At 36.7% G+C, this 20,139-nt stretch overlaps 1 protein-coding gene across 1 annotated transcript in view; it reads left to right on the top strand.

Moving 5' to 3' along the window:
• Positions 1 to 749: 749 nt before the first annotated feature.
• The window catches only part of LOC131678714 (estradiol 17-beta-dehydrogenase 11), an 89,200-nt gene continuing 69,810 nt past the window's right edge, over positions 750 to 20,139 (top strand). Inside the window, exon 1 of the mRNA XM_058958988.1 lies at positions 750 to 1,387. Within this exon, the coding sequence (XP_058814971.1) occupies positions 1,232 to 1,387 (156 nt within the window). The 5' untranslated portion in view covers positions 750 to 1,231. The remainder of the gene's footprint in view (positions 1,388 to 20,139) is intronic.

Below are 20,139 nucleotides of genomic sequence, written 5' to 3'. Positions count from 1 at the left end.
TTTATTTTTTCGGTCAAATTACTCACCAATGGCAATTTTTCGACACTGATTGCATCCGGGTCGCATGCACGAATAAGATTTCACGAGGTAGAGTATTCTCCTGTCAGCCGAGTCAAACCAAACAATGAAATAAACACATCTGACTTCTATCGAATAACTAAAAGTCTTACGCAAATGGCACTTCGTGGCGTATTTACATATTTTTACATTCTTCTCCAAACAGAAAAATGCGTACTTTCGCTTTTTGTTATAAAATATGTTTCAAATTTATTATTCGTGTAGAGATAATGGGTTAATGTATACTTTTATGGTCTATATTAAATTAAAAATCTGGAGAAATTATCAAATTTTCTAACCCAATTCACCCTACTTTAATCCTAATCTGTGTCCTGCCCATTACTCTCAGATATAGGAATAGTACGATCGACGATCAAAAATGCATCGTCTGCGGCAGAATTTGTACATTCAACCGCCTTTCAGGTTCCTTTCCCTTTCTATTAGTCACTCATAGTCAACCTTTCTTCGAACCAACAAAAGCCAACGATCGAAGTTGAGCACCGTTTTGGTTTACTTTATGTTCGAGTCTACTAGTACCAACCGGGGCTCGACCATCTTCGGTTCGCGCCTAGCCGATTACAAACTCACCCACCAAGCCCACATGAATGAAACGCAATGCGCGCTGGGAATATCGCGGCTTTCGCATTGCCTGGTTAGTGGCACGATCAGTTTGCTTTTGTCTCTTCCAGCGATCGGTCGAATCGCTCACCTACCGTGGGTACTCTCTATTTGCGCTTAGGCGGCCAGCTTATTTCAAGTCGTGGAAGAAAGTCGTCACGGCCAGCCATAACTGTTTCTCGAGTTCCGAATCTTTTCCCCCCTGTGCAGTGTTTGCTTTCTCTCTTTCTGCCCATCTCGGTAAAAGCGTGGCATATTGAACGAAGACAGAGAAGTGGTGTGGTGGTTGTTTGTGGATCCAGCACCGGTGAAATGGTGCTTTAAGTTAGAGAAGGAAAGAAAAAGAAAGTGGTCAATACACTGTTGTTGTTCATCTGGGCACAGGGCTTTTGCTAGTTGAAATTTGGAAGCTGGTTCGACGATTTGGGTGATAAAAGTGATGAATCAAATTTGCATCGCATTGCAGCAAGAGTGAAATTGGCGAATACAAATTTTAGATTGCAATCGGTGTTGTGCAGTTGAGTTGACCTAGCTTGTGGCTGAAATAACGGTAGAAATGGCTCTTCAGATGACGGATATGCTCTACGAGAACCCGATGGATCACTTTCTGACGCTGTTCATCGATTTTATCATTTTTTTCTTCAAGTCAATCTACTACACACTGGAGACGTGTCTGTTGACTTGCATTCCGTACCGATTCCGGAAACTGAAGGTTAGTAAACAGTGACTGGGGGCTGCTTAGTGTCTGTCAAAGTCACTATACTTGCCGTTATTATGTTATAGTGTGAATTCTATGGGGCGATTTAAATTTCCTAATTTGAGATCCCGTCGTAGGGGTGGGAATGTGCAAAAAACAGAGAAAGTTATTATTTGTTCATTGTATTATTTTTATTGATTTGGTTAGTGTTTCGTGTTCCTTATTTTATTCGTATGTTTGTTTTTATTCATTTAATTAGTTTGATTGATTTTTTGTATTATTTAATTCATGTTTTCTTTATTTTCATTTTCATCATTTTTATTCGTTTTATTCACATTTCCACTCTGTTTCTTTCTGGTTTAGCGCTTCATCGTTTTAATTCTACAAAATAATATAAGCGCAAATTGTTATATAATAAATCTCACTGGTAGGTGTATTAAGGAGTTTTCAATTGAGCAATAGCTCGATTAATAGGCAACTGAGTTCCAACACTGCATGTGAAATTTACTTGTTCAATCATCTACAACCCCTAGGATTTTATATTCATTTGTTAGATTGAGGCAATGTGTAGTACGATTAGTTCCATCTATGGTAAAATTTTCCAACCTTGAAGTGTTTTTGTTATATGCAGCGCATATAAAAATAAAGCTATTGCTACTGGTACTCAATTATACATTTACACTGCCCTAATGTTGCAAGTTTGAAAATCGACAAAAAATGCACCCATTAACACTGATTTTTGCTGATTTTCGTTTAGAGTGCACCAGTTTAATATAAAAATATATTAAAGGTTTTTCTTCCGTAAATGTGAGTAATTTACCTTCGATGCAGCCAGGGCCGCCGAGAGGGGGGGGACCGGGGTGTTTCCCCCCGGGCCCGGAGTTTTGAAGGGGGCCCGGATTTTTAACAGAAACTAAAATTTTGACAAATACTTTTTCGACAAAAATTTTTTTGAAAAAAATTAAAAATTCAATATCTTGTCTATGAGGTAACTAGAATAGCAAAAATTCTAAACTCCTGCATATTTGATATCAACTATGTTTATACCAACCTAATTCTCGCATCGAAACAAGATCGGACACATGAATAGAGATTTGTTATAGGAAAATTCCTAACCTGAATGAAGAAGCGAATGAACCTAAGTTTAAAATGTCTATAATCGAAACAAAAATATGATCAGACTTGTAAGGGTTAAACAATTAAATGGTTTGATTAGAAGTCGCCATTTTGAAATCGATTTTTTTGAATTATTGAATTTCCAATCTTCGAAAGCGCTGGATTAGTATCGAAAGTAATTATTGAAAGAAAAAAAAAATACCCTGCTTAGGGTTGCCACTCCGGTTTTTGGAGGCGAATTCCGTGTCTTCGTTCAGATAAATCCGAATTGGCCCGGAAGAATCCATTGGATTATTTTGCGTTGCCCTTTTCTTTACCAGGAATCGCCCAGCACCCAGTCCTCATAAACATCATCCTCGGGTTGCAGGCCCTAATTATTAAGGAGGGCCCCTCTTGGCGTTGACAAATATTATTTTAAAAGTGCCATTTGGGTTTACTTTACCCCATTGACCCTTCGCTTCAATGGATTAATGTTCCTCACAAAGATTCTCGAAAGAAACTGATTTCACACCCCGTGTTTGTTTACTGAGGAGCAGAGCAAAGCTCGCTCGGGTTATCCTTCACAGCGAGAGTGGTTGGTGCTTTTGGATTCTTTGTGAATATCCGAGAAAGCAAATCACCACATCCAACTAAATCACAAAACCGTTAACAAATGCAAAAATATACAACTAAATGTGAACGGCACATAAAGGTGGAGTGCTTTACCAAAACATTACACTCTACGGTGAATGTGATGAAAATAAGATATTTTCCTCGTAGTGCTACGAGCTACATAAGAAATAAAACAGTGCATATTTATTTGTTTTTAAGCGTTTTATACCATAAAAAGCAATGGAAGCGCTCCAAAATTCTGTCGAGTGATCACTTTAATTCGAAATTCTAACTGATTTCAACGCATACCCAATGCCCATGTGTCTCTTGAAGTATATCCCCTCTCAGTAAAATTCTGCTGGTCAAAGTACCACTAGAAGCGGTAACCCTACCTCTATTTGAGAGCTCAATTGGTCAAATGAGTCATCAAAAACTCTTGATATACCAAAAGAATTCGAAATTAATCCAAAACTTTAAATTTAAAATTCAATATATTTGGTTTGCCGTTCATTGATACAAAATCTATAAAAAATCATATTCAGATACGAGATGATACCGAGACATTTTTATAAAGGATCATACTCAAATGACGTAGCTTTTGTCGGTGATTTTCGACTATCAATTCCCCAATTCCCTCTAGCAAAGAGGCCAGGGATGGAAAAAAAATAAATACGTTTTACAATTCTTTCAAATATCAACATTTTCATTATAACAGCAAATTGCGTACACAGCAAGCCCCTTTCGTGACGAGTATAATGTTAATAGTTTTGTATTGAATTGTATATGTCATGGAGCATGAAGAGAAGATCTCTCAGTTCACAATCCTGCAGCTGCCAATGATTCTAAGAAGCATACGATCAACTAAATTACTAAATTGTGTTTGATTGTTTTCGAAGAGAAAATTTAACTCTGCTACCAAACTAAATCAACTAGTTAGGAAGATTAGCTAACTAATGTAGCAAGTTAAATCCGCATACAAAATCATTTCGTTTTGGAGGAGTGAGCGTGAGATTTTGAACGTCGCTTCCTGAACGTAACGACTTTATTTTTATTTTTGAACTATTTTCTAGAAATCAGTTACAACATTCTTGTGAAATATTTTAAGGTATGCTAACACACCAACACAAATAAAAGAATAATTCATGTTTTTATAGGATTATGAATGTTTTCGAATCTAGCATAGCGTAAAATCCAACCAAAACCCTTATTTGAAATTTGATCCATGTTTCTCATTTTTTTTCCATTTTTTATTCCTGCATGGTTTTTTTTTATTTTGTTAAAATTTCATTGATCTATTTTTTCAAGTTGTGGATTGTATTTGTATTTCTACAATCGTAAGATTCTGTCTTTTTTATCTATTTGCTACCTTTTATTTTATCCATCTTTTTACGTTCATTACTTTAGCTTTTTTTCTATTGCTATCACTATCACTTACTTTAATTTATAGTTTTTTCTCTGTTATTTAATTTCATTCGCAATTTTTCGAGAATATTCTGCTTTCTTAATTTTTTTTCTTATTGTTTCATATTTTAATACCCTGCTTTTTTATTTGTTTCTTCTGTCATTCCATCTAATTTTTAGAATTGGTCTATTTACTACATTTATTCTTGTCATTGTTCAAATTCATTTAAATTTGGCTTATTGTTTAATTTTTTAACTTTCTCCTATTTTACATTTAACCTATTTTGAAAGTATACTTTCTGTTGACCATTTTCCTATACGTTAAAATTGAATTTTTTTTTTATTTTCCTAAAAAACCTTTGATTACCTTTTCTTGAAACTATGCACACTTTTTCTTAATTTTACATTTAGTTCATTGTTTGAATTTATTTCAAATTTCATTTCTAGTGCTTTTTCTATTCTTTAAATAATATCCATTTTATTCATTTTTTTCGTGTTAACCCTTTCATGGCTTATTTTTTTCTAGTACATATAGAATTATAGAGTTTCAAGACTATTTTTACTTGAAAACGAAAAGCCGTTTTTCATAAAGATAGGTGCTTCCTTTGCAGTGCTAGAAGCTGCTCAATTTTTACCTTCCAATGCTCAATACAAGAATATTTACAATAATCCAATTGCATAGAAAACGTAGCCAAAGACAGTCTAAATTGATAAGTTTTGTCAGTTTTCAATAATATTGCATCATAACGAAGATATATGAAAAATTCATTTTCCGTCGTCAACGTAAACTGTCCCTGGTAGCACTGCTCCATCGGAATCCAATCAGACTAATTGTTACTATAACTTCAGTTATAGAGCTGATTATTGTAACTGTTAATGCTCAAATGAAAGGCAATAGTCACATTTATTAGCCTTACTTGTTTTTGTGAGCAAATCTTTCCTCAAACAAAATTTATAGCTGTTTAAAAACGTTGTTGTCCAAAAACAACACAGGCATGAATGGGTTAATATCTTCATTTTTGTGTTTCTATAGTATACCATGTTGGCTTTTTCTACTTTTTTTGTTTTCTATTTTGTCTGTTTGCTCCGTTTTTGTTCAATACTACCAATTTTCTGTACTTTTTCGTCTTTTCATAATTTCAATTTTCAAGTTTTTCAAAATTTTCTGGTTCGTCCATTTTTCTTTATTTCTCTATGGTTATTTTATTCTTGTCTTTTATATATACTATTCTAGTTTTATGCATTCTCAACGTTTCATTTAGTTCTTCTATTGCTTTAAATAAGTCTTGTTTTAAATGTTAAATAAATTTTATTATTCTTGATTTATCGAGTTTTTCAGTTTTATGCATTTTTTATATTAATGTTTGTATTCTTTTTAGTAGTTTTTTTTTTATTTTCGTTGATGCTAAAAAATTTCCTACTTTTTTATCGATTTTTCATTATTTTCACCATTTGTTCAATAATGTTCGACTTTTTTAATCTTCGCAATATGTTTTTCTAGTTTCCTGTTTTCCTTTATCAATTTTTTTATAGGTTTTGTTTTGGTTTTTCTCGATTAAACATTTTTGACAATTGACATTAATTTGTTTATTTGATTGATTGTGTTGTTTTTAGCTCTTTTGTACATTCTTTTAATATTTAGTTTTCCTATTGTTTTTTTTTTAATATTTTGCCATTGATCGCCGTTTAGATATTTTTAATTTTTGTAATTACTACATTTTTAATCTTGCCATTTCCTTACTTTTATAAATACTATTAACAAAAATGGCGCTTTTCAAAGTCACCAAAACTGTCGAAGAGGTATTAAAAACTCCTAAGGTATAAAAAACTGTACGTTTTTTCCTTCATTGGCACTACAAACAACTAGAGCAAAAAAAATTTCAGTGTACTATACATAATATCAGTGAACTCAAATGGATTTCAAACATTGACTTTTTTGTACTCAGGCAATACACAGTGGTGGGGGCCCGTACGTTGGACCCCCCGGGCCTGTATTTTTTCTCTGCGGCCCTGGATGCATCTGTACACCACATTCGCAATAATCCCACTACAAAATCATCAGAGAAAATTGAGGCAGATTTCTAAATCCTTCAATCCTTCAATCAATCCGGAGCTAGCTTAATCCAGTCAATAAGATAGTGTCGGATTTGGATGAGACGAAATCGAAACGCAAATTCCATAACTAATTTAGTTATAGCTTTTCTGCTCTTCACGCGCAAAGATGGTTTTTAACAATTGTCTAATTGAGGCAAAGAAAACCTTGTTTTTACCTAAACGGTTCTCCACTAAGAAGAAATATAGCATAGTGCCATTATCCCGTGCTTTCATGCTTGATATCGAAACTGAATATTTCTGCATACAACAAGCAACTTTTTATTTGGTGGCTAGTGAAGCTCACGATTCACAGAAACACATCACACACTAAATTACAGTAGATAACTGGGGGACTGTTGTCAACACCGTCAATTCTTGCTGAGCTCTAAATGATAAACATGTGGTAACTACCTTTAAATGTTTCTACTGTGATGACGTCACTTTCTCATTAGCAAATGTTTTATTAACTCATGTTCGTAGTGTTTAGGTAACTAGCGAATAAATATACCAAACAAAAAGTTTTTCTACTCAATTGTATTTGTGGTATGTGGAGTCCCGTTATGTAGCTGATTTTAAAGTAAATTAGTGCAAAACATTCCTTGGGCTTTCATCGACAAAAAATTTTTATATGAACCTTTAGTGTGTCGATGGAGATACGTATTTTTCGAAGATATGTAAAGTGAGGAGTTGTAAACCACCATTTCAGTGGATCATAGTTTTTTTAAAGAACAATTTTATGCAAAGAACAGGATTCTACCACAATTTTAATCTCCTCGTGTCGCAATCGCGAATTCAGGTAGCTTAGCTCCAATCATGTTGTCAACTATTCATTGCGAATCAGATCACTTTTCCATCTCATCTTTAGTTAAGATATATCCTAAAATTCATGTGATTTAGCCCTAATAAAAATAAGCCACAAAAATATTCCATTTCTTCTACTTTTTGCGATGGTTCACAACTCCCCACCAAACAAAAAAAAAATGCCGATTCCACGCATTCTACCACATCTCAAAGAGGATAGTGATTATTTTAAATTGTTTCAGCCTGTGGATGTATTAAGGTGTCCTTTACAAATACCAAGCCAAATTTATAAACCGACCAATGTTTATGGTAGTTATGCCCCGAAAACAAAACTAGGTTCACAACTCCCCACCGTCCCCTAATATTTCGAAAAAAATGATAAATAGTTATCACTTCGTAACACAGTGGATCACAGATGACACCTGGAAAAAGATAGAGGAACGAAGGGACGCCAAAGCCGCGATTGAGCGAGCTAAAACACGAGGAGCCAAAGCCGCAGCCCTTCAGCGCTATTCGGCTCTAGAGATTGAAGTGAAACGTGCATGTAGACGGGACAAAAAAGCGTGGGCAGACTTCCTAGCCGACGAAGGTGAGAAAGCCGCAAACACTGGTCACATCCGTCTCCTCTACGATATCTCACGCCGCCTTAGTGGGACAATGATGAATTCTACGATTCCTGTGAAAGACACGTCTGGACAGTTGTTAACCGACCGCTCAGACCAGCTGAAACGCTGGTTCGAACACATTGAAAACCTTTTTCAAGCGTCGGCCACGCCACCAAGAACTCGGCATGATTCGCCAAGGGTTCGACGTATTACCCGCGTCAGCACCGAAGCTCCATCATTGCAAGAGACAGAAGCAGCCATCCGGAGCATGAAATAGAACAGAGCCCAAGGGGTCGATCGCATATCAGCAGAGATGCTCAAAGCTGACCCCGTAGTATTATTCTGCACAACTGTTGCATCTATTATTCTACAATATCTGGGACACCGCGACTTTTCCGGCCGACTGGATGCAAGGCGTCTTAGTAAAGGTACCCAAAAAGGGTGACCGACTGTATACGATAATTGGCGGGTCATCATGTTATTGTGTATCGTTCTCAAAGTTCTCTGCAAAGTGATCCTGAACTGGATACAGGAGAAGATTGACGCAACTCTCCGACGGCAGCAAGCAGGATTCCGTGCCGGACGATCCTGTGCGGACCAAATTGTCACGCTCCGTATCATCTTGGAGCAAGTCAATAAATTCCAAGAGTCTCTGTGCTTAGTGTTCATCCACTACGAAAAAGCTTTCGACCGTCTCAATCACGAAAATATGTGGGGAGCCCTGAGGCGCAAGAGATTCCCTGAGAAAATCATCGGTCTAATTGAAGCACAGTACGAGGCATTTTCATGCAGAATATTGCACGATGGTGTCTTGTCTGACCTCATCCGAGTCGTGGCTGGAGTTAGGCAAGGTTGTATTCTATCACCGCTACTGTTCCTCAACGTAATCGACGAGATCCTGGTAGGAGCGATTGACCGTGAACCAAATCGTGGGTTGCTGTGGCAACCTGTTACTATGGAGCATCTGAATGACTTCGAATTGGCTGATGACGTTGCTCTCCTAGCACAACGGTGCTCTGACATGCAGAGTAAGCTTGATCATCTTGTCGATCGCTCCTCAGCGGCAGGTCTTAAAATCAACGTCAACAAAACCAAATCGTTGGATATAAACACGGTCAACCCTTCTAGCTTTACGGTAGCTGGGCAAGCAGTGGAGAATGTCGAAAGCTTCCAATATCTTAGTAGCCAATTGGCGTCTAATGGAGGCACCAAGATCGACATAGGAGCACGGATCAAGAAGGCGAGGGCTGCTTTTGCGAGTTAAAGAAATATTGCTTATTGCTTTAAAAGTTGGATTTTTGATACACTTCGCTATCACACTTTTTTCACGGATGCCAAATGAAATGATGTGAAAACGACAAAAAAATTACTTTTTCCATCAAATTTATTGTGAATTTATTGTGCTAACCTTCCTCCAGCTACTAAAAGTAAGAAGAAGTTTGTTTTTGACACTTTTCTATGTCAATAATTTGTCATGTCGAAAGAGTTGCACTTTTGATCCCACTGTTGATTCATCACACTTTCATACTGTGCAGTTCGATTTTGTGGGAACTGTGCAATATCTGGAAAAAACAATCAGATTAGTCGACGCACCAAAACCCGAACATTCAACTCGAACGTGAAATCTGTACTACTTATGCCAGTGAAACCTGGTGCGTATTAGTGGAGAACACGCAACGGCCGCAGGTTTTCATCATTAGATGCCTGCGGTACATAATTTGTGCATGGTGGCCTCACAACTGGATCTCTAATGCTGAGCTCCATCGTCGATGTCATCAGAAGCCGATAGCGACAGAAATTCGGGAACAAAAGTGGAGGTGGGTCGGCCACACTCTGCGCAGGGGCGGAAACGAAATTTGCTAGCAAGCGTTAGACTGGAACCCAGCAGGACATCGCAGCACAGGCAGACCCAGAGGCTCATGGCGGCGCGGTCTCAACAAGGAAATAAAAGAAGTCGACGAAAGTTTGACCTGGCAGCAGGTCAAGGCGATGGCGGGCAATCGCCCAGGATGGCGATCTTTCACAACGGTCCTTTGCACCACCAGGGATGCGCAGGAATAAAAGTAAGTAAGTAAGTACTTCGTAAAAAAAATCCTTTTGATCATACCTTGCTAAGAATGTCGTATGAAACCAACCGATCAGGAAAAAATAAGATTTTCTAGCAACAAAATGATTCGGTCTTTCACTAAAATAAAATCATTTATTTGGTAGCTGTCGATGAAATTACCTCCAGATGGCCAAATTGTTCTTGCGCCAAAAAATGTCCGTTTGGCAAAAAGGTCTTTAGGCAAAAGCACCCTTTCGGCCAAACGACCATTTTAGACAAATGTCTCCTTCCTCCAAATGGTCTTATCGACTGTGAGTATCCCTTCGATTAAAATTGGTCGGTGTTAAGTCAGACCGGACTAAGTCGAAAAGATAAAAAAATAAGATAATGATAGCACTGGATAAAGAATTTCTTCAGCTACATTATACTCTTGCCAGATTTAAAATATGTAACAATAAACAAGAATTATGGCAAAAATAAATTTTCATTTATAACGTAAAGGATGCTGCGATTCAAACTTTAAACTCGTTTTTCTCGAAATCAATATGTTGTCACTTAGTCCGGTCTGACTTAACACCGACCAATTGTCCTTTCGGATTAATTGGCTTTTCAGCCGAATGGCCCTTTCAGCCAAATGTCTCTTTAGGTTTAAATGTTCTTTGGGCTAAAATTTCACACAAATGGTTTTTTCGGCCAAATGATAATAGTTTTTTCAGCCAAATGGTCCTATGACCCTTTCAATCAAATGACTCTTTTCAACCAAACGGCTTTTTCAGCCAAAATCGTCACTGTTGTGCTATCTTATGACGAACACCATTTTCGGGTAAAGTGAGTTGAATATGCCACATTACTAGGCTGAACATTCTCTACAAAATGACGTTTTCAGAATTTTGAAATTCTGCTTGGTTACTGAAGTATAGTGGGAAAAGTAATGAAAAATTGTCAATTTTTTGCTTCAAATCACTGTTTTTTTGAGTTTGGCTTATGTTATATAGAAGTTTTAGATGCTTTTATGTATATAAATCTCTGAGAAACACAACGCCATAATAATTTTCAGAATAAATATATGTGTTGTGAGAGAAAGGCAGTTTTAGTTTTAAATTTGGCAACACCGTGACCAAAATACTATTTTTTCTAGATTCCTTGACCAATTTCCTTTAAAATACATCTCACCGATTGTTTCTGGACGAAATAAAGCCGAAGATATCAATAATAGTTAATAATTGATGCTTTATTTGGGTTGAAAATTACCCATGCACAATTATGACACGTCATATAAATTTTGTCTTCAATACACACGTATGACACGTGTTAGTGCGACTTTTGCTTACATTTGTAGTAAAAACACTTGATATAGTCAACCGATCTTTATAATATTTCAGAGACTAATATAGAAAAAATAGAAGCATCAATTGACTCCTCTGAATTGCTTGAACCATTTATACATTTCAAGATAATTAATATCAAACATTAAAAATCGTTTTTCTCGAAATGTGCTAAATGGCGTTTGTCATAAGATAGCACAACAGTGACGAAAGGAACTTATCGACTCATAGCTCTTTCGGTGAAATGGCCTTATCAACTAAAATAACCCTGCTAGCCAAATTTCATATCGAACAAAAGGTCGTTTCGGACAAACGGTTAATTAGGCCAAATAGCCCTTTCGTAATTACCTTTTCTACTATTCTTTCGATTAAAATAATAAAAATAAACCCTTTCGACCAAACGACCTTTTCAGACGTATGGCTCTTTCGCCCAAATGACCTTACCAATTGAGAGTTTCCTGTCGACTAAAATTGTTCTTTCGGACAAATTGACCCTTCAGTCGAAGGGCTCTGTCAGCCAAATGGCTGTTTCGGTTAAAAAGTACCCTTTTGGCTTAGATGTTCTTTGAGCTAAAACTGCTCTTTTGGACAAATTTCACCTTGAGATAAATGACTTATTCGGCGAAATGAACCTTTCAGCTAAAATGTTTCCTCCGATTAAAATTACTTTTTTGGCTTAGATGTTCTTTGGGCTAAAACTGCTCTTTTGGACAAATTTCACCTTGAGACAAATGGCTTATTCGGCGAAATGAACCTTTCAGCTAAAATGGTTCTTCCAGCCAAATGGTCCTACGGCCGTTTCGGTCAAATTACCCTTTTCTGTCAAATGAGTTTATCGACGCAGTGTCTTTTTCGATGAAATGGCCTTATCGGCTAAAATTGCCTTGCTTGCCAAACTTCCCTTTCAGCTAAATTGACCCTATCAGCCGTCTCAACAAACTGGTTCATTTGTCCAAATAGTTCATCTGACTAAATTACATTTTCTGCCAAAGGCGCTTTCGTAATTATTTTCTTTTACTAAAATGGCCCTTTCGATTGAAATAAGGAAAATAAACAACTTTGGCTAAGATTGCCCTTTCGGCCAAAAAGCCCTTTCCACAAAGACGAATTTCGCGCCAACTCGAACAAATGTTAGCAGCACTCTCTGTACTTTCTGTACATGAGAACATTGTCACAAAAAGCCACTTGTTGGTTATTTCTTTCCCTGATCCTTGCTCAGAACTAATCAAGAAAATAAAGAAGTAATAATGGAATATTTGTTTAATGACATAAACTCTTTTCAATGGGATTCCTAATTAATATAAATCTTGAGCGTTTTTTCAAAACGTCATATCTGCAATGAGTTACTCTCTGTTTATACTTTCTCTTTCGATTTTTACGGCGTCACTATAACACTTTTCACTTATTTTACAGTACATATCGAAAGACGGTGGTTTTAGCTAGCATATTATGCAAAGAGCTGAGGGATAAATGTTAAAGTGACCGAATTATTAACAGAAGAGAAAGTAAACAAAGAGAGTAACTCATTGCAGATATGACGTTTTGAAAAAACGCTCAAGAAATATACTTAGCTGCTGAATTAGACAATATCTTCTCACAAAGTTTTATTGGATTTTGACATGATTATGACTCTCATCAGTTTGGACAAGGAAACGTTTCTTTTTTTTTAAATAATATTTTTCCTTGAAAGTGCCCAACTTGAATTTTTGACGGTAGGTAGGGAACATAATTACCTATCTTGGAACAACATTTCATCCAAATCATACATGGTTTTTTTGTAGACTTTAAATTTCTAAAATTGATTTTTTTTTCAGGTGTAGGAGTCGATGAAGAATTTTTTCAATATTTTTATTCTAAAATTTGACTAATTTAGTGAACTCCTACAACATATTTTTGTAGGATTTGTCATTTTTAGACTATAGCCACTTGAAAAAAATGGGAAAAAAAGTTTGACCCTTTTCAAAAGAAAGTCTAGATCATTTTTGGAAAAACAAAGTATGCAAAGTGGCTTTTTGTGACAAAGTCTTCATGTACAGAAAGTGTCCTTAAAATTTGAGAGGGCACTGCCAACTCTGAATACGATTTAGCTCGAAATTTGTCCGAAATGACCCATTCGGCCAAAAATAACTTTCACCGAAATAGCTCTTTCGGCCAAACGACCCCATGAACCAAATGACCCTGTCGGCCAAATTGCCATTTAGGCTAAAAATTTCCAAACGACACTTTCAGTTAAATGGCTCCTTCGCCCAATGGCTACACGGAAAAAAAATCTTCCCCAAATCGTGAATAAAGTGCCATGAAGTTTGGAACTAGCTTGTTTTTACGTTACGTAAACAGGACCATGAACAGAAATCATGTGTTTTATTATTCTGTTCAATTTTACGCGTCCATAACGCTATTATTAGTGGAAATATTTATAGAAGCTTTGTGAACTTCAGTCACGGTTTCCGTTATGTCAGTACCAAATCGATTTTCTGTACCAGAACCAGTTTCCAACTTCATGAAACCGTAGGTTGCTTTGTGATTTTATTCATAGATTTAAGAACATTATTCAGAATCCGACTATACGATTCATGATTTATTTCATCTTGGGTATGATCTGGTTTTACTGGTTGTGAATTAGTTCACAAAATCGCAACCAATTTTCTCTTGAACTATTTCACGAAACTCGGAATATTATTTTTATGAATCCTTCCCAATCTACGCGAACTAGTTCACGATTCCTAGTATAATATTCACGACTGACTATTCCTGCTCATGAAATAGTTCACAAAATCGGAAGATATTTTTCTTGTATTCATGAGCTGGTTCATGATTCAAAGTATTTTAGTCACAACTCACCATTCGTTCCTTTTTGAAATAGTTCACAAAGTTATCAAAATATTATTCATGGAATGGTGAACAGTTTTAGGATTCCTAGTAAAATAGTCAAGCATGATCATGCTTGCCCGTGAAATAGTTCACAAAATCAAAAAATATTGTCCATGTATTCGTGAACTGGTTAATAATTCCTAGTACATGATTAACGATCTATCTTGAGTGCTTGTGCTAGATATCTCTAATCATATGCAATTTCATGTAACTCTACACATAGTCATGAAATTTTCACGTGAACTGTTTCACAAAATTTGGGTTTCCTACATGAAATATATAGTTGTGTCCTGCTACTAGCGACAAGTGATACGTGCGAGCAGAAGATATTAGAAAACTGTTTGGACCTCGAACATCGATATTCTTTTGATAAGGTTCAATGAGATGTCTGTACAGAAACCGAAAATTGCGCTCAGCACCAACAATACATTATAGAGTCACAAATCGTGCTCGTGATATAGTTCACAAAACAGAATACCGCGAATCAGTCACAATTCTATAATCCAGTTCATATTGTCACGATACTCCGAGTAAAAAATCCGATGATAATTAAAAGGTAGCATGTCACGATAAGGTGAATATCATAATTAAACTACTGATGTCATGAACGTGAGTCACATTACTCGATGTGTCAAATTCGAAAGGGAGCTCAAGAATAAAATATCACGTGCCTATAAATTACGAAAATCGTGACTGATATCATGAAATCATGAACATAAATAATACTATTCGTGACTAAAATTGTGACTAAGAAAAATAACGAAAGTCGTGACTAAGGTTCTGAAAACAAAAACATAAATCACATTCCTCTGCCAGAAAAAAACACTATACGAAATTTGTGAACAAAATACGTGATATATTACGTGAATATAAATTACGAAAATCGTGACTAAGGGCCTGATAATATGAACATAAGCCGCGCTACTCTGCCAGAACAATCCGATAGTAAACTCATGAATAAAATATCACGGTAACGTGATGAGAAACTACGAAAATCGCGACAAAGCTCCTGAATTCATGAACATCGTTCAACTGTCGGTTCTTATAGTGGATACACTTTATACAAATCAGTGTATCCCTAAATTATGAACAAGAATCTATTACAAAAACTAAATGTGTCCAGGGAACAACCACAACATTGGAATGAAATGCTATGTATACTTTTGCGCGAACTAGTTTTTAGAAATCACAAATTTGAAGTAGAATACTTCCAACCAGGCATTGCATTTATCACTCATATGAGTAAATGCGTCCGGATAATTTGCTACTTCGACAGTGAAAACTCACATTCACACGATAAGTTATTGGTACTCACTCAGCTTCTCCGGCTAAATACAGCGCGTTATATCTCCGGTTAAATAAAACTACCGGAGAATGAGCGAATGAGTTTATCACGGTATCATTTTTGCGCTCGCTGCCTCTCTGCCGCTATTCCAAACACGCAAAAACAAGTCTATCATACTTCTTTGTCGCTTTTCTTGAAAATGAAGTGTATATTTTGACATTTTTTTGATTTCCATGAAATTAAAATATCGTAACCTTCTCCGGTGAGAAGGAAAAAATAAAATAAATTTTACAGGAAAAATTATTCTCGCGCTATTTGTGGGGACGGAGAATTTCACGACTCATCTTATCTCGGAAAAGTTGGACATTCGATAACCTTCTTCTCGCGTGAGTGAGTGAGATGCCTACAATGCCTGGTTCTAACGTTGCAATACTGGGGCCCCCTTTCAAAAATTTCTGCTAGGAAACTTTTCCCAGGTTTTAAATGACTGAATGGCTGAACGAAATATATAAATAAAGCTAAAGCGGATTTTTAAAAAATCCTTCGGAAAAGACAGAGAAAATACGAAATTTGCAAGCCTATTTCAGGCAGAGCCGTCAAAAAGGAGCATCTAAGCTTTTCATCACATACGCGTAAGTATACAGGTCACGCGTGTTAGTTTGGTATCAGTTGATGCTCACTTGCCAAACGAGCAACATGTTGACTGCATTATCCAGACGGTACAATACGCAGTAGACGCTATGAATTTTTGGCAACGATGCAATATGCACACACTCGCATCTAAGTGACTCAATAAAATGCAAATAAAGGTGCCAGGTGTCCGTTTTAGTCATTTGTCGCTCGAATATTAAACGAGTAACATCATGGCTCTATCGTCCGGAAGGTACAATCATTCGTGTGCATACAGGGTTTGGATACCCGCTCCGAGAAACTTTTTGGGCAAAGCTGTGCAAATTCTAAGCTCGATTGGTAAAACTATATTTTTGCGCAAACGGTTACATGTGATTTCGTACGGGGAAATTGACTTCTACAAAATAGTTCCTCTTGGAGTCACCCCTTATCTCCTAAAAATAAATTTATGTGTGATTTTCTAAGAAAATTTTATAATGAAACAAAGTCTCGAAGACCGTAAAACGATCTGAAGCTTGTGGAAAATTATTAAGCAGAAACCGATGATGCTCTAACGATTGACAAAAATATCTCTTTTTTTTTTCTAGTACCACTGACTGCTGTTAGTTGTCAAATTATATGCAATTGATTTAGACTTTCTCTTATTGCGTCCAAGTCAATTATCTGAGTTGCTTCGTTACTTCACAAGAGTTTTGACATATAAAGTTAGGCTTCTTTTGTGCACAGTAAGCGAAAGGTAAAAAATGGTATATAATTCGTCCGTCAGCAGCAGCGATGCTATAAAAATTGAAATTTTCATTTTCACTGCCCATTATTTTTCTATGATTTCTCAACGAGATTACGAATAGACAGTCTTTAAAACCGCAGAAATTCAAAAGAGTCAAGAAAGTGTGCATGAACCATAGATACTTGTCTTTTATTTTAGAGAAATCATTTTAATTTTATCATAAAAATACAAATAAATTGGGGTATTTTACCACCAAATTTCTGATATTTGCGAACAAATTTAAACAAAAAACTTTGTGTCCATTTTATGTTGTAAACAATAGTACTACTAAATTATGAATAGTCATATAGAAAATATTTTTCGGTACTTGCTTATTTCAGAACACTAACAGCGAGATTTTTTGAAGCAAAAAAAAAATTAAAAAAAACGGCTTTTCGATTTGGAGGTTTGGATGACAATTTAATGGACACTTTTAGATATTTTGGATTCAGGAACTCGTCCACTTTTTGATTCTGTACAATAGAACCGGAATAATGGATCTGGTTTTTGGTAATCCAGATTTTCCGGAGTAATGTTCCAGTACCAGGATATGATTTGTAAATTTTAATAATGTACTAGCAATATGAGTATCACAACTCTTCAAATTGTCTCGGAAGTCTGTTTTTTATTGTTATGGGACCCTATGGCAATTTGAAAAATGGAATTGGAATGGAATGGCCACTCACGGCCCTACGGGAACCTACTCAAGAATGTCCGTTCCGGGGTCAAATCACCAAATGGTTCCAAAACCACGAGATACTGCCTACTGATGCAATTCCAAGAATTTTGATACCCATATTGCTAGTATTCCATTGAAGTTCGCAAATAGTACCCCAGCACTGGAACCTGCTTCCGGAAACCCGGATTCCCGAGAACCGAATGAATTAACCCGATTTATTTTTACCAAGTCCAAAAGTGGATAAGTTCCTGAATCCAAAACGGCCAAATATATCGAAATCGATTGGACATTACCTTAGTTACGGGAATTTTAGTTTTGTGGGTACCCGGGTACCCACGTCGGCCTGTTACGTAGTAAAAAAATTCAGGAGCCCCTCCTCACTCCCACCCTTACTATATCAACAATATTATTAACCCAAAAGCTTGACTTAGTGAAGTTCTAAGATGTCACAAAGTTTCAATTTCCAGGTATAGATAAAACATAGAAATTTAATTAATTGAAACTTAAAAAGGTACCCGGGTACCGCGTCGGACACACAACGGTTAAAAAGGAAGTGTATTCTACTTCATTACGATTATGTCTCTGACATTATCCACCCATCTTTTTTAGCTATTGGGAATGATGTAATTATATTGAATACGATCACCAAGAATGCAGACAAGTTCAAACATAGAATTCAGTCTATGTTGTCTGCAAAAACACCTATAGTTAAATAGTAACCATATAACCATTATGCTGCTATTTCGACAGTGGGCTGACATCCATGGCGGCCGGCATGCCGCTTTGATCGACCGTATCGGCGATTTGAACAAGTAGTCTATACACATCAAAACACTTGTACATTTAATATTAGTTTATATTGTCTAGTAGGGGCAGACACGTTGTTGTAACTACATATAGTGTACCGAGCTTGTTTGGGTGAATAATAATAACACAGGTAACAGAATTATTTTTTTCAGCGACGAGCCCCCTTCTCGATGAAAGGTAATTGAGTGAAAGAAGTCGAGAAAAATGAGTTCGATTATTCAACTGAACTCCCAGAGAACTGCCAACCTTTTCCTCCAACTCAAAAGTCCTACACGAAACCCTTTCTTACATGAATTAGTTGACATTTTTGAATAATGTTGCATAACACGACTGCTACCATTTCGACACCGCTGCTGAAAAGAGATCCAGTCGCATGGCGTTGCTGTACGAGTACTCTGCAGCAGCTTCCAGGTGGTGGTTTTGAACAATAAAGTCTTTCTGCATGCATGTAGCTCTTGTTTGTGTTTCTTTTCTCCCCTACAAGCAAGACAAGCAGGTACATACACAAACAATGCGAGTGGTGCATTTTATTTCAGTGAAATGAAGCAAGCTGACAAATAGACAGTTAAGTGTTGTTGCTGCAGCCCGTTGTACCAGTTTACCACCGAACAGGCCTGCTTGGTGAAATGCATTGATCTACGTTGTGTGTGTATTGTGCTACCAAGCTGAAAATCCCACATGAAATAAATGTGGTTGGGGAGACGGTAAGTTAATATGTCCTAGGTTATAATAAGAGAGGGAGTGTTATCAAAATTCCTCTACAAATTTTGAAATCTTGTCTCTCTCCTCTGCCTTCTCCAGTAAACACAAATGTCTGCCAAAATCAAATTTTATTTTCATGGGTCGACTGAACCATGATTCGTTTTAATTAGCTTGGCTTAGCTTAAGTAAACTGCCCGTAGCTGCATTTCGTGATTAACCGAATAAGTGCAAGTACATAATGAACCAAAAAAATGCTTGGGAGGGGCAAATCATTCTCACTGTACACTTTTCACTGACACAATTTTTATAAATGGTCAATCATGACCGGCCACGACTGGTGCTGTTCTACCGGGGAAGGAAGGAATTGTTAATTCGGCACTCGCTCGTGATAGAGAGTGAGTCTATCTTTGCATCTCCACGAGCATCACGGGTAAGGAATTGTGTTAGTATGAAAAGGAAAAAGTCAGGAGGTATGCTTTGGTAGACAATATGATCTTAGCAATATGTACGAAAATCGCTCGTGATCAATTTCCGAGAATTTCAAACGAGCAACTTGAACTCCGGACAGACGGTTATGGGGAGTGTTGTTTCCCATTCACACTTCAATAATAATTTTCTAATGAGCTTGAATTTCACGTTAAATAGCGAGAAAAGGTCTTAAAACATACTCAATCGATATTTTTTCAGAAGGAGTTAGAAAAGGGAAGGAATGAAATAGAATATAAAAAAATAATCGGGGGATGGGGTTAACAAACGGAAGCTGCAACGAAGAACTCGATTGAGAATATGAAAAAAAAATGTGAGCGGGCCCAAAATGAGGATTACCTGTACAAAAAGCTTTACTTTGTATGACGGACACACTAACAGTTTCACGTGCGTGTCGATTGTTCCCCTTCCCTGTCAGCATACGACCCACAAACCTTCACCAATGCAGCTCGGCCCCGAAAGGAAACTGAGTCAGATTCCAATCCCAACTGCTGTCAACATGTATGAACTGACAGCGGTTGAACCCAGCTCTGGATCCAAGCAAGAACGGCATAAAGGATA

This window comes from Topomyia yanbarensis, chromosome 2 (genome assembly GCF_030247195.1).
Source record: "Topomyia yanbarensis strain Yona2022 chromosome 2, ASM3024719v1, whole genome shotgun sequence".
Taxonomy (NCBI): Eukaryota; Metazoa; Arthropoda; class Insecta; order Diptera; family Culicidae; genus Topomyia; species Topomyia yanbarensis.
The sequence above is the reverse complement of the archived record's forward strand: the minus strand, read 5'-3'. Positions and strand labels throughout refer to the sequence as shown.